This window comes from Lithobates pipiens, unplaced genomic scaffold, assembly GCF_037356315.1.
Source record: "Lithobates pipiens isolate NorthernLeopardFrog02 unplaced genomic scaffold, aLitPip1_a1.2 Scaffold_19, whole genome shotgun sequence".
Classification (NCBI taxonomy): Eukaryota; Metazoa; Chordata; class Amphibia; order Anura; family Ranidae; genus Lithobates; species Lithobates pipiens.
Window position 1 is genome coordinate 421,911,892 of NW_027507764.1, and position 14,239 is coordinate 421,926,130.

At 44.9% G+C, this 14,239-nt stretch overlaps 1 protein-coding gene across 1 annotated transcript in view; it reads right to left on the reverse strand.

Moving 5' to 3' along the window:
• The window catches only part of NPC1 (NPC intracellular cholesterol transporter 1), a 124,834-nt gene that overhangs the window by 73,718 nt on the left and 36,877 nt on the right, over nucleotides 1-14,239 (reverse strand). Inside the window, exons 2-3 of the mRNA XM_077492575.1 lie at nucleotides 11,333-11,455; nucleotides 3,399-3,505 (exon numbers count right to left, since the gene is read on the reverse strand). Coding sequence (XP_077348701.1) covers nucleotides 3,399-3,505; nucleotides 11,333-11,455 — 230 coding nt within the window. The remainder of the gene's footprint in view (nucleotides 1-3,398; nucleotides 3,506-11,332; nucleotides 11,456-14,239) is intronic.

Consider the following 14,239-nt stretch of genomic DNA (forward strand, 5'->3'; position numbering starts at 1 on the left):
GGAAGATTTTTTTCCCCCCAGCTGGAGCAAATTGGATCTGGGGGGGGGGGGGGGATTCAACTGTGGGTATAGGCTAGTGTATATGGGGTTTTCTATTTGCATGTGTTTTTTTTTTTCCTTTTTCATCTATGTTGGTTGAACTGGGTGTCTTTTTCAACCAGATTAACTATGTAACTCCATGTAATCCACGATTCCAAGTCTGTCTGTATTAAAACAGCTGGTGATCACATGCTGAATTGTTCAATGATCACTCCTTCTCAACAGAAATAGATCAGATTTTGTTATTCAGAATGAAAGATACATCCGTGTATGGGACGATTGGAGCTACATACAGTTAGGTATGGCCACCTTAGGAAGAATGTCATTTTTTCTTACCTACGTACACGGTGTTGGTAAAGAGTTTGTTGTTTACAGAGATCAGTGGATCAGGGTGAAGAGTATACTGAGCCCTGGATGACTCGGAGCAATGTCTCATCCCTTATCAGAGGACTCATTAGGAAGTTACAATGAGTGACAGCCTGTCGAAAGACTACTTCTGCTGCACTGTCTTTACCTCAACCATAGTGATTTGAGGTGAGTTATGAAATAAAAATTGGATTTGTAAACAAGTACCAAATCAGATATACAAGATCATTTATATACTTAGTGTTACTAAACCCAGGACCCTGCATTCACCATTTCTGGCCTCCCACACAGAACATGGAAAATTAAATACTTTTAGTAAATATAAAAACTGCTAAATACCTTTTCTCATCAGCAGTATATAGCAGTCTTGTGACTTCTATCAGTGTCTGGTTAAAGCTTGTAGGAGGAGTTTTGTCCTGACTGTCCCCTGACCCGCTGTCTGGACAGTTCAGGTGGCCCTGTGCTGATCATAAGCACTCTCCCAAGTAAAAAAATAAAAAAAAAAACGCTCTAGCAATACACACCAAACTGAGCATGTGCACCTTGTCCCCTAGCCTCTGTTCTGTCAGCAAATGATTAGGGGACAGTGGAAAAAAAAAAAAGGGGGGGGGGGGGGGGGAAATCAGAGAAGACGGGATGAAAGTCTTTTTACACAATGCAGAGGATCAACCCCTTGGGTTCCACAGTGACTACAACAAGCATGCTTTACTGCATATACAGACTGATTTTACTGTTGTGGGTTTAGTTACTAAATTAAAATAAAAATTGGCCTAAAACTACTTTAATTTAGAATGGTGAACTCCAGCAGAAAGAAAATACCAAGTTACTATCATTGTGTTTGGGTGTTGGGTCTTTTCAAGCCAACACCCAAACAAACACAAGGGAATTAACTTGGTGTATACATTGCAGTGAAGTGAGGAATCCAAAAGTACTTTTTAGGAGCTTAAAGTGGTTGTAAAGTCAGAAGGTTTTAGATCTTAATGCATTCTATGCATCACGATAAAAAAACCTGTGTGTAGCAGCCACTCCAACACACCCCAATACTTACCAGAGTCCCATCTCTCTGCAGCGATGTTCACGAGTGCCTAGGCTAGCTGGGACTCTCCTCCTGATTGGCTGAGACACAGCAGCAGAAGCCAACTGCATAGTCAGTTAGCCAATCAGGAGAGAGAGAGAGGGGGGGCTGGGTCGAACCGGGGCTCTGTGTCTGAATGGACCCACAGAGCTGTGGCTCGGCTTGCGCGCCCCCATAGCAAGCCGCTTGCTGTGGGGCCACTCGACAGGAGGGAGGGGCCAGGACAGCCGAAGAGGGACCCGAGAAGAGGAGGATCCAGGCTGCTTTTTGCAAATCCACTGCAACAGAGCAGGTAAGTATAAAAAAAAAAAAAAAAATTTCTCTAAAAATAACAAACAAGAGACTTTACAATCACTTTGAGATGTTGCTTAAACAAATGGCCTAATATAGGAGGGCCGATTCTACAGATCAAGACAGCAGTTTTCCTACATTCTAACCACTTGAGTCTTGGCCACCATTTTAAAATGGCACAGGGATAGCAGCTATTTATCCCAGGACCATTCCCGTACCATTTTAAAATAGTGGCCCCTCTCAGAGGTTCCTGCAGCCCAACCGCCACTTTATCTCTTGTCTGTGACTGGCTGGGACCCAGTACTAAGCCCAGGAGCTTAATAGCCCCTGGGCTTCCAATTACTCCATAGGAGCCCCTGTAGGAGATCACTGGTGGCTTCTACATTGTATTTACATTGGAAGGGATTTTCAGAGACAGAGAGGGCAACTGGTTCACAAATGACATGAATGAAGTAAGCTACCTCAAACTGAAACCACCATCAATGGAAAGGGGTGGGGAGGGTCTTCAATTGCTTCTGCCTATCACGTATAATGCTGTTTTAATATTCCTACTCATCTCTTGGAAATTAGAGAACAAGTCTAATCCAATGGGCCCACAATTAGATATACTATGACCTGAATAGAAAAGACAGACTGATGATGTATTGTGCAGTATCAGTGTAAAGAATGGTTAAACATGGCACCAAAAAATGTTCTCATCTGCAAACAGTACTAAACTATGTGACTAAAGTTAATAAATCACATTATTGTGATTAATAATCACATACTCAAAACCCTTAGTACTATTGAAATATTGTTTCTCACTTTGAAAATGTGTGCATATCCCAAGTCAACCCCTGTATCTGCAAATGCCGTTTTTCCCCATTATTTCCAGTTCTTAACAGCCAGCATGGTTTGATACATCAGCTGCCTGACAATTGCAAAACATTATCTCCAGTGGTTTCTTGCAGTGCTACCAGTCCTAGCACTGCTGTACTATTTGAGCCAGAGTAAAAGAACACATCCCTGGGCACCCTTTAGACATGTATGGTCCAGGGAAATAGCTGGCCACTGGAAGCTAGAGACATAAGCTATACCCATCAGTTGCCCCATTACAAATCTGCTTCTGGGACAGTAATCAAGAAACTGATCATCACAGCTAAAGTCTGCATTATACAGGTCAGCAGGGAGGAACATGCCCAATTAAAGGGATGCTGAGAATGTGTTCTTTCATTCTGGCTCATAACTTCTCATCACACTTGTAAGACCGCTCTCAGTGCATCTGAATGAGTGGCTACAATAAAGGAGATATTGGGAGAACTGAATGAATTGTAGACACAGGCGAAATTAATGCAGATGTAAATCTCTGGAACAATGCTAATACATTTATGGGGGATAAAAAAAAAAAAAAAAAAAAATGTACAAAAAATTTTTTCAATAAAAAAGAATGAAAAAAAAAAAAAAAAAAAAAAAAAAAGGGAGAACTGAAACATGAAACATACGGTATAAATGTCATTTTTACTTTTTGACTTTAGTTACACTTTAAGCTCCAATGGACCCCCATTTTAGTTAGTTTATTCATCAGTTTAACATTGTGCAACACTTTCAACTGCTTTCTTATAGGTGGTTAGTTATCCCTCATACATACCTTGAGAGAAACTGCAGAGGAATCTGTAGGTGATTGTTTAGCGTATTGAGCTGTTGGACATCACAGCACACGCTGACATTGCCATAGTACAGGGATGGGCACAGTTGCTGCAGAAAATGAAAACAAAAATGGTTGCAGTGACAGTGAGTGCTGAACTATAACAGCGATTTCACAATAGCCTCAAATATATGACTTCTTAGATGAGGACATCTCCACTCATAGTGACTTATAAATGACCGACAAAACTGAAATAGTAGATTGTCTGTACTTCTACATCACAGTTCCTTTATGAAAACAGGAGGAACCGCTGTAATAAACTTTCCAAGCTCAGGGAAACCCTACTTATAATTACTAAACTTAAGGCCGGCCATAGATGGTTGGAATCTCAGCCAGTTGAGCAGGAACCAGCAGAGAGGCGAACTGTGTGGGGGCAGGCTGAATGTACCAAGTTGATCGATCAATCAACTTAGGTACAACCAGCCTGCCAGATTCAGGTGCAATCAATCGATAGCAGCTGCTATAGCCGCTAGCAATAATCACTGTTTCCTCCTGGCAGATACGTCTTTGCCAGCCCGCCAGGATCAGACAATTGCTTGGCGGGGGGGCTGCCTAAAGCTCACAGTACATTGCATGATGGTTACTGGGAAGAATGCTCCTTACGTCTGTGGTCATTCGGAAGACCTTACAGAAGGCCAAAAAGATCACTGGCGTCAGTGGTTACTTATCTAAGAGGCAGGCATTGCCCATTGCACAAGGAACCACTGGTGGAACCCTGGATGGGAAAGGCTGTGCGTCATTGTATCCAGAAGGAATCCCACACCGTCATCAGCAGTTGTGCAAGACAAACACATAAATCAAACTAGAGGTCAACATACCCATGCTTTGACAGTGAACAGATTCAGCCTTCCATAATGAAAGCCAAATGAGAGTGAATACATTGGTATATTATTACAGCATAAATCTGATGATCTCACACACACACACACACACACACACACACACACACACACACACACACGGGGTCGTTGTGAGCCTGTAAACAGGGTTGCACCGATACCAGGGTTTTAGCAATGAGTACCAATACGTTTGGTCAAGTACTCGCAGATACCTAGTACCAATACCTTTGCGGTACAAATTTGAGCCCATACCAAATGAATGGGCTCAAATTGCATTGCAAAGAATCTCATGAGAGTTAAACAGGAATTGGGTGCATTTCCTGTTCGAATCCTATGTCGTTTCCCCAACCGCTCCTGTGTGAGCCAAGTATAGCAAGACAGGAAAGCTCCATCTAAGTGCAGCAATGGGCAAACCGTTTATTAAAAAATGTTATAACATAAAAAAAAATAAAAAGTACATCTCTGTAATATGTCAAATCCAAAGCTACATGATCATAGTGTCAGCGCCCCACCGATGATGGATAACCAGGGCTTGCGGTGCTCACATTGGGGAGCCAGGGTGATTGAGCTGGGTGAGAGTAGGACCTCAATCCCCAGAGCAATTATCCAGGAGGGACTTCCCTTTATCCGAATATACGAACATGTCCCAATATGCCCATGTTTTCTTGTAGCACCGCTCTGAAGTCTCTGGAAAGCATTTATTCGGAAATGACAGGATGAAATACAATTGCGTCAATATTTTATATTCCTGTGTGCGTGCACACATGGAAGATTTAAGGGAGAGATGGATAATGTTTTGACGCTGGGCGGGTGTGAGAGACCTTCTTAGGTACCTCGCCCATTTATTGAGGGTCGGTAAGATGAAATCAGCCAGAGGCGAGACGAGCAAGGTATACATCTTAGATATAGTATGGGGAAGGGGATCCTTGTCCTCAAAGTAAGATGCAAACAGTGTCCGTTGTCTACGGTATTGGGTCGGGGGGTCCAGTGTTTAGAAGAAGTGCTGAAGCATTTGCCAGAAAGGTAATCCAAACCGACCATCCACTTGCATCAGTAGGGAGATTGTGGGCCAGGCGTTGGCTATTAAAAAAATGGGAGGTTTGAAAGCAGCCGCTCGCTTGAAGATCCTGAAATGGGCCATTATCTTCCCCCGGTGGAAACGTGATGTTACCCAATATGGGGAGCAGCGGGGAATGGGCAGACGAGAGTTCTGGTTTCGTGCTCACCATATGTCCGACTTGGAGAGTAGGTCCTATGGTTGGATGTGACTTGAGGGAAGTAGATAGGGAAGTATAGCAACATGGTGCCCTATTCAGCTGAGGGTGGGGTTGGGATTGGGGTGGGGGGGGTTAGTACTAATCTGCTGTTCTATGTGTCCAAAGCTTAAGATCCTTGAGCCTGCAGCAGTCAATTACCGTACTAAGAAAGGCTAATTGATAAATATGTAAACTAATCCGGAATGACCACCGCTCCATAGATCTTGGGTAGCGCTAGGAGGAGTCTATTGATCCTCAGCCATTTATGTGTCCATATAAAAACTTGGTAAAGAGCATATTGATTTGGCAAAAGGTCAAAGGGATGGACAGTAACTTTGGCAAGTTGCTCATTTTGATGATGTTTCAGCAGCCAAACCAGGAGTGCAATGCTCGGTTCCATTTTTCTAAAAGGGAGCAAACTGCACTGAGAAAGGGTGGGACGTTCATCAGTTAAATTTGGTGGGATGTGGGTGGCCAAGTACGGTACTTCAAAGCTGAAGACGTCCACTTAAAGTTGAGCTGTAGAGTATGATGTAAAAAAGGAGAGGGCAGAGCAATTCCCATCACCTTCGATTTTGAATAGTTAATTTTCATATTTGCACCATACTGATCAAATTCTTTCAGGAGATTTGGCAGAGAAATGTATGGGTTGGTCAAGGAGAAGAGAAGACGATCATCCGCATAGGCAGATACTTTATGGGAGGGATCACCTACCTGGATACCAGAGACATTCAGATTCGATCTAATCCTGTTAAGGAATGGCTCCAATGAGAGGGCAAAAAGCAAGGGTGAGAGGGCATCCCTGGTGCATACAGTTGAAGATAGGGAACGGCTCTGCAAACACCCCACTGGCCTTCAGTACGGCCTATTATGTGGTAGCTCAAGGACCTGAATGTCCGCCATCAATTTGGACAATTGTGCTTCTCTCGCTTTCTTGACCTGTGAACAGTATTTGATCAGAGTACCCCGTATGACCACCTTGTGGGCTTACCACACTATACCTGGGTCACTTTCAGGGGTGGCATTCGTCTGAAGGTAGGCTGTAAGCTCTTGGACCACATGAGTCAGGACCTTTTGGATCTGTAACAAACTCTCGTTTAGGCGCCATTGTCAATCCAGAACGTCTGCGGACTTAGACAGGGAGAGATGCAGCATAACCGGTGCTTGGTCGAACTAAGTTATACTCCCAATAGAAACATCTAATACAAGAGATGGTAGTTGGTGAGAGAGCACAAAAAGGTCAATCCGAGAGTATAACTGGTATGGTGTGGAAGAGTAGGGGGGTGAGGGGGTAGATTAGAGAGGGAAGAAGAGGGAGAGGGGGTAGGAAAAGTAGATAGAATAGGAAAGAGTAGTCGGAATGCAGTAAGAGGAACTACAAGTGGCACTCACTTCAGAACTCTCAAGTCCATGCAAGTGCAGGCCTATATTGGTAAGTGAATGGAAACAGCCAGAAGGCAGAGCCCGTACCGAAACCCCTCAGCATTGATATAGAATTAACTATGTAGCAGAAAAAATTTATTTTAGTAACAAAACAAAAAGAGGAAGACAAACCGTTAACATTGTACACTTATATAGCAACCCGTATGAGCCGCTGCAAGCGGCTCCCCTTGCGGAGAGAATAAACATTGTTCCCCCCCACTGGTATGGCAACTGTCATAGCATGCAGTGGACCATGGCATTAAACATATCTGTCACCCTCCTACATACAGGAGAGAGGCGAGGTGGTTCCAAGGGGTCACAGCTCCACCTGGTGATATAGGTCAGGGAAGTGTGGTCGCCAACCGCCCCATAGGCAATTCACCATGGCCGTGCATGCAACACAACCCAGCACAGCCCCTTATTCCCCTAGTCAGCCTTACCAGGGGGCTCACTCCCAACCCATGAACCAGTCAACTGTCAATCCCCCTCACTCACCATAGTTGCCCAGCCGGGCTGGAGGTACAACAAACTCACAGGAGTTGTGAAATGGCCACGAGGGGGCCGGAAAAATACACATCGTGGCCCACCGGGGAGGAAGAAGCTCCCCTCAGCCACAAAGGGTAAAGGAAGCCCCTCAATCCCCAGAAGGAGGGACCCACACATCCCATGGCAACACCACTCTATGCAATAACATTCTATGCAACTCTATGCAACTGGGGTATATTATCCCCATAGTGTGATCCGGCAAGTCTCTGCACATACAGTAGTATCTCACAAAAGTGAGTACACCCCACATTTTTGTAAATATTTTATTATATCTTTTCATTTGACAACATTGAATAAATTACACTTTGCTACAATATAAAGTAGTGAGTGTACAGCTTGTACAACAATGTATAGATTTGCTGTTCCATCAAAATAATTCAACAGCTATTAATTTCTAAACCGCTGGCAACAAAAGTGATTACACGGCTAAGTGAAAATGTCCAAATTGGGCCCAAAGTGTCAATATATTCCGTGGCTACCATTATTTTCCAGCACTGCCTTAACCCTCTTGGGCATGGAGTTAACCAGAGCTTCACAGGTTGCCACTGGAGTCCTCTTCCACTCCTCCATGACGACATCACAGAGCTGGTGGATGTTAGAGACCTAGGACTCCTCCACCTTCCGTTTAAGAATGCCCCACGGATGCTCAATAGGGTTTAGGTCTGGAGACACGCTTGGCCAGTCCATCACCTTTACCCTCAGCTTCTTTAGCCAGGCAGTGGTCGTCTTGAAGGTGTGTTTGGGGGGTCATTATGTTGGAATACTGCCCAGCGGCCCAGTCTCTGAAGGGGGGGGGGGGGAATCATGCTTTGCTTTAGTATATCACAGTAAATGTTAGCATTCATAGTTCCTTCAATGAACTGTAGCTCCCCAGGACCATGACACTCCCACCACCATGCTTGGCTGTAGGCAAGACACCCTTGTCTTTGTACTCCTCACCTGGTTGCCACCACACATACTCGACACCATCTGAAACAAATATGGTTATTTTGGTCACAGACCACAGGACATGGTTCCAATAATCCATGTCCTTAGTCTGCTTGTCTTCAGCAAACTGTTTGGGGGCTTTTTTGTGCATTATCTTTAGAAGAGGCTTCCTTCTGGGAAGACAGCCATGCAGACCAAATTTGATGCAGTGTGTGGCGTATGGTCTGAGCACGGATAGGCTGACCCCTTCAAACTCTGCAGCAATGCTGGCAGCACTCATACGTCTTTCCCCCCCCCCCAAACAAAACCTCTGGATATGATGCTGAGCACGTAACTCAACTTTTTTGGACGACCATGTCGAGGCCTGTTCTGAGTGGAACCGGTCCTGTTAAACCGCAGTATGGTCTTGGCCACCATGCTGTAGCTCAGTTTCAGAGTCTTGGCAATCTTCTTATAGCCTAGGCCATCTTTAAGTAGATTAACAATTCAGATCCTCAGAAAGTTCTTTGCCACAAGTTGTTGAACTTCCAGTGACTAGTATGAGAGAGTGAGAGCGATAACACCAAATTTAACACACCTTCTGCGCATTCATACCTGAGACCTTGTAACATTAATGAGTCACATGACACCGGGGAGGGAAAATGGCTAATTGGGCCCAATTTGAACATTTTCATTTAGAGGTGTACTCACTTTTGTCTCCAGCGAGCTGAAGACATGTTATTCCAGTGGTGGAGAGAGAGAGTTGAGAAACCAGGCCCTCCAGAGCAGTGTTATTCAGGCTCTGAACACACGATGGCGTGTGACTATCCAACCAAAAGATAGGTTACTGTGTTGGGGTAGCTATAGAAACTGCAGAAACATTGACAGGGGTGGTATCTCCAAAAAGGAAAAGAGGGGAGCAGCATGTACTAAGACCCAAGTCCTAGGAGGAGTTGAGACTCACTATCTCTGGGCAGGGAGGCAGTGCGGGATCCACACCACCCTCTGCCCCATCGGGGAGGGAGACCAGGCAGTGCAGGAGGGACCTACGCGTCGGGATGGTCACAGCAAGTATTGTAGCTAGTTAGGGATCTGAAAAGCCTGTCTCCAGGAAGGCAAACAGCTCCGGTAGATCCTCCGGATGATTCAGGGCAAAAGGAGCGGGCCCCTCCTCACCGTCAAAGAGATAGGGAAACCCCAACCATAAGTGCAGCCTAGCTGCCTCAACATATCCAGAAGGGGTCGCAGCAGTGCCCGTCGCTGCGAAGTGGCCCTAGACAGATCAGGCAAGATCTTCACTGTGGCCCCATCAAAATCAAAGTCACCTACCTCTCAGGCTTTCCACAGAATGAGCTCCTTGTGGGAGGGGGCACCAGGCATCTCTGGGTCTGTTCGGATCTGAAGAATGCAGACCAAGGGCTCTGTGCACCCTGTCGAATTCAAGATCCTGGGGTGCAACCGAGGCAGCCAGCTGCTGATAAATCTCCAGGCCCGTGGGTTGCAGGGACTCTTGGCCTGTGACTTCAGGATTCAGGACCTGGGATGCCTCACAATCTCAGATTGTTGCAGAGGCTCCGAACCTCAAGCTCTTCCATGTGCAGCTGCAGGGAGGTGCTCCGGCTGAGACACCCGGCTCTCTAGGGAGGATAAGGAAGTTTTGCCCGTGGTAAAATGATCCTGCCAGACAGCAGCTGCACATCTGCGTTGACTGAGTGGATGTCCCTGTGGGGCGCTTCCTCCAGACGGAGGACCTGCACTTCCATGTCCGACCGTGTTGGGATGCTTGGAGGAGAGCCCTGAGATCTAGGTCCCCCATGATAGCGGTCAAGGGGGCTGATATACCCGGAGAGGCTGGAAGTTGAGGTCAGTTCCTCTGGGTATCCTGACAAGGAATCAAAGTCAGCAGGCGAGGCAGAGGGGGCTGCCATTTGCAATCTAGATTTAGACACTCCACGCGTCGCCGCCGTGCGGGGCAGGAGCATGCAAGTCTGGGATACGTGGGAAGAAGTATGGCATTTCTGACTGCGGGGGTCTCCTGTAGGTGCCATTTCCCTTCGAGCTCAAAACAGGGTATATAGCTGCATCTGATGGTGAAAAGCTGAGGGAATGGACGGAGCTCTTGTAAGACACGTCCTTACGCCGCGATGTCCAGACCATGCCCAAGCCCATTCATTTTAGGTGGGCTCAAATCACATTGGAAACGTACCAGTTTCAGGTATTGGAGCATTTGCATGAGTACATATGCAAATACTCTGTATCAGCACAGATACTGATACCAGTGCAACACTAGTACAGGTCCATCATAGCAGTTGCATATTCACATAGACCTCGGTTAGCCTCAAAAGTCAAGGATGCCTCTATAAAACCTAATGACTGGAACACTAAGCCCTTGTACACACGGTCGTTATGACGGGACTACGTTCACGCTAGTAGCCAATAGCTTTGGTCTAGGCACTTTGTCCGATCGGAATTCTCAACACATGATCGGAGTATGTCCGATCGGAGCATTTTGTTGGAAAATTTTACCAACAAGTTGGAAAACTTGGTCCGTCGGATACTCCGACGGAAACAGTCCGATGTAGACCACACACAGTCTGAATATCCGAAAAAACGGTCCAATCGGACACATTCCGTCGGAATCTCCAACCGTGTGTGCAAGGGCTAAAACTTAAAAGGACATAATTTTCTTGTTAATCAGGACATTTGTGGTCTGCCAACGTATGAGTGCTACAGTTTAGTGTTGGACAATTTGACCAAGCTGCAAAGTCTGCATCTGTGGCTAAATATCAAAGAGGTATTCCTATGAACGCTTTATTTTTCACACCGAATGGACTGATAATCACGGCATACATACAAATAAAAAAATCACGTCAGGGAAAATTTTGAAAAAAGTATTAAAACGTCTTACCTGTAGTAATTCATGACCGGCTTCAGGTAAGGGAATTGGAGGACCGAGGTATTCACAGTTGTACCGCATATCTCCTTTTGCTTTCCCACATTCCCCATACCAGACACAGTGCTGGGAAGAAACCTAAAATATAAAAAGAAGCTTACTTTAATAAAACTACTTACAGAAGTAGCCAGATTTCATTTGTCACAATACTGATGGCAAACAACTTTTTTTTTTTTTCAAGTGGCAATAGGAAATCACAACTGGGGCTAAATAAAAACTATACATTTTTCATGAGATACCAGGTAGTGAGTGATAAAAATTAAATATTACCTCTGTAGCCATACGAGGTCAAGGAGTTGGGTGCAAGGTGGTGTATGCCACCTCCTGGATCTCTCTCATTTGTTTACAATTTACTGCTTCACGGAGTGCCAATAGTATAGAATTTTATATACTCCAGCGCTCCAAAAAGGAGCCTCCTACAAAGTAGCCACTTTGCTCGACTCTGCCTTCTCCCCCTTTTCATTCACAGAAAGTTTTGAATTTTGTAAATGGCTTCACAGAATGCAAAGCTTTCTGTAATTTGGTAAGGGGAGGAAAGGGATGGGCAGCGCAGCTGCAAATCACGCTATGGCTTCTGTGTAGGACACATGTAGCTGTGCTGTCAAAACGCTGAAGAATAGCGATCGCTTAGGCCCCTTTCACACTGGGGCGGGAGCGGCATCGGCGGTATGCGGCCACTAATGGGGCGGTTTTAACCCCCGCTAGCGGCGCTTTGCTGGCGGTATAGCCGCGCTGCCCCATTGATTTCAATGGGTAGGAGCGGTGAATACACCGCTCCTTCACTCCTCCAAAGATGCGGCTAGCAGGACTTTTTTCCACCGTCCTGCTAGCGCACCGCTCCAGTGTGAAAGTACTCCGGCTTTCACACTGGAGTGAAAGGGGCCAGATTTTTTCAGGCGCTATACAGGCGCTATTTTTAGCGCCTGAAAAACGCCCCAGTGTGAAAGGGGCTTAAAGGTGCTCAATGAAACCTTTATTTAAAAGTTACTGTAAGTAAGTTTATCACCTTGTGCAACCTCAATTCCAATAAAGTTGGGACGCTGTATAAAATCTACATAAAAAACAGAATGCAATGGATTTGCAGATCTCATAAACCCGTATTTTGTTCTCAATAGAAAAAACTGAAAATATTAAAAATGTTTCAACTGAGAAATTTACCAGTTTTAAAGAAAAAAAAAAAATTAAGGTAATTTTGAAGTTGATGGAAGCAACAAGTCTCAAAGTTGGGACAGGGAAACAAAAAGCTGACAAAGTAAGGGGTTTGTCCTTGGATTCCGCTTACTCAGCGAGGGGGATCAATCCGCTGATCTGGCAGATGACAGGTCCATCTCTGCTTACTGTGCAGAGACAGACCTGTCAGAGCCCCCGCTCTCCTTTATGGGGAGATTGGACGAAAATGGACCGCTTGTCTGTTTTCATCCGATCCCATCCGATTTGCCAGACAGAAAGAAATAGGGTAACCATCCATCTGGATTTCACGGACAGGATCAGATGTGAGCAGACATGTCACTGCCGATATCCGCTGCTCCATAGAGGTGAATGGAGCATCCGATAAAGCTCGCCTGAAAAACTGACAGGCGGACCTGATCAGAGCGCCCATGTGAAAAAAAAAAAAAGGGGCCCAAGTGGTACTAACAAAGAAGATTTTGCGACTAATTAGGTTAATTGCTAGCAGGTTAGTATCATGACAGGGTCTAAAAAGAGCATCTTAGAGAGTCAGTGTCTTAGAAGTAAAGATGGACTGAGGTTCAGCCATCTGTAAAAAGCTGCATCTATAAAAAAGTATGGGTTTATGAGAATCGAAAATCATTGCATTTTGCTTTTAGGCCCCTTTCACACTTGTGCGACTTGGGACTGCAAAGTCGCATGACAAGTCGTACTCCACGATTTCCAATGAGTACTATTCATATCTGTACGACTTCAAAGTAGTGCCTGCACTACTTTGGTCTGACTTTGATACGACTTGAGGTCCATAGACCTCAAGATTACACAGGCATTGCTTCAAGTCGCATCAAAATTGCAGCAAAAAATTGTCGACTTTTAGGTCGCACAAATGTGAAAGGAGCCTTTCTCCCCCCCCCCCCTCCTTTTAGTTTTCAGGGTCCCAACTTTTGGAATTGGGGGTTGTACACCCAGACTACTACTAAATTTCTCAAAGTCTCAAAGCCCTAAATATTACAGCATGATGGGGGTACAATATGTCCAACATGGGATGATCATAAATCAAGGCAAGTCATTTTTAGGCATAGTTTGCCAATGCTAGGTGTACACAATGATTGGTGTCCTCATTCTGTCTTGTTATGCATGTGTACACAATATAAAATTACATCCGGCAGGATCCTGCTTCCCTCATTTAAAACCCCAAGCGTGCAATCACATGCAAAAACAGAAAATGTAATAAAGGGCAGCTACAGCTTTCACACTTGTCCTTGGCTTTTTCACTCTGAAAACTATCCCAGCACTGGAAACAGATGTACTAAGAATCAGGAACTGTGACAGACATGCAACAAATCTATGTCAGCAGTTAAATGTCTGAGCTATTCAGCTAATAAACATTAAGCAATAATATATGGCTCATCGGTTAATCAATAAGGCAGTTTAGCATTTTGTGTGATAAAAAAAACAAAAAAATAATAAATCCAAGGCTTTCCAACAGCCTGGTACTGCTTTAACCACTTCAATACAGGGCACTTATACACCTTCCTGTCCAGACCAATTTTGAGCTTTCAGTGCTGTTGCACTTTGGGTACAGTGTTGTATGACCGCGCAATTGTCATTCAAACTAAATTTTTTATCATTTTGTTCCCACAAATAGAGCTTTCTTTTGGTGGTATTTGATCGCCCCTGGGATTTTTATTTTCT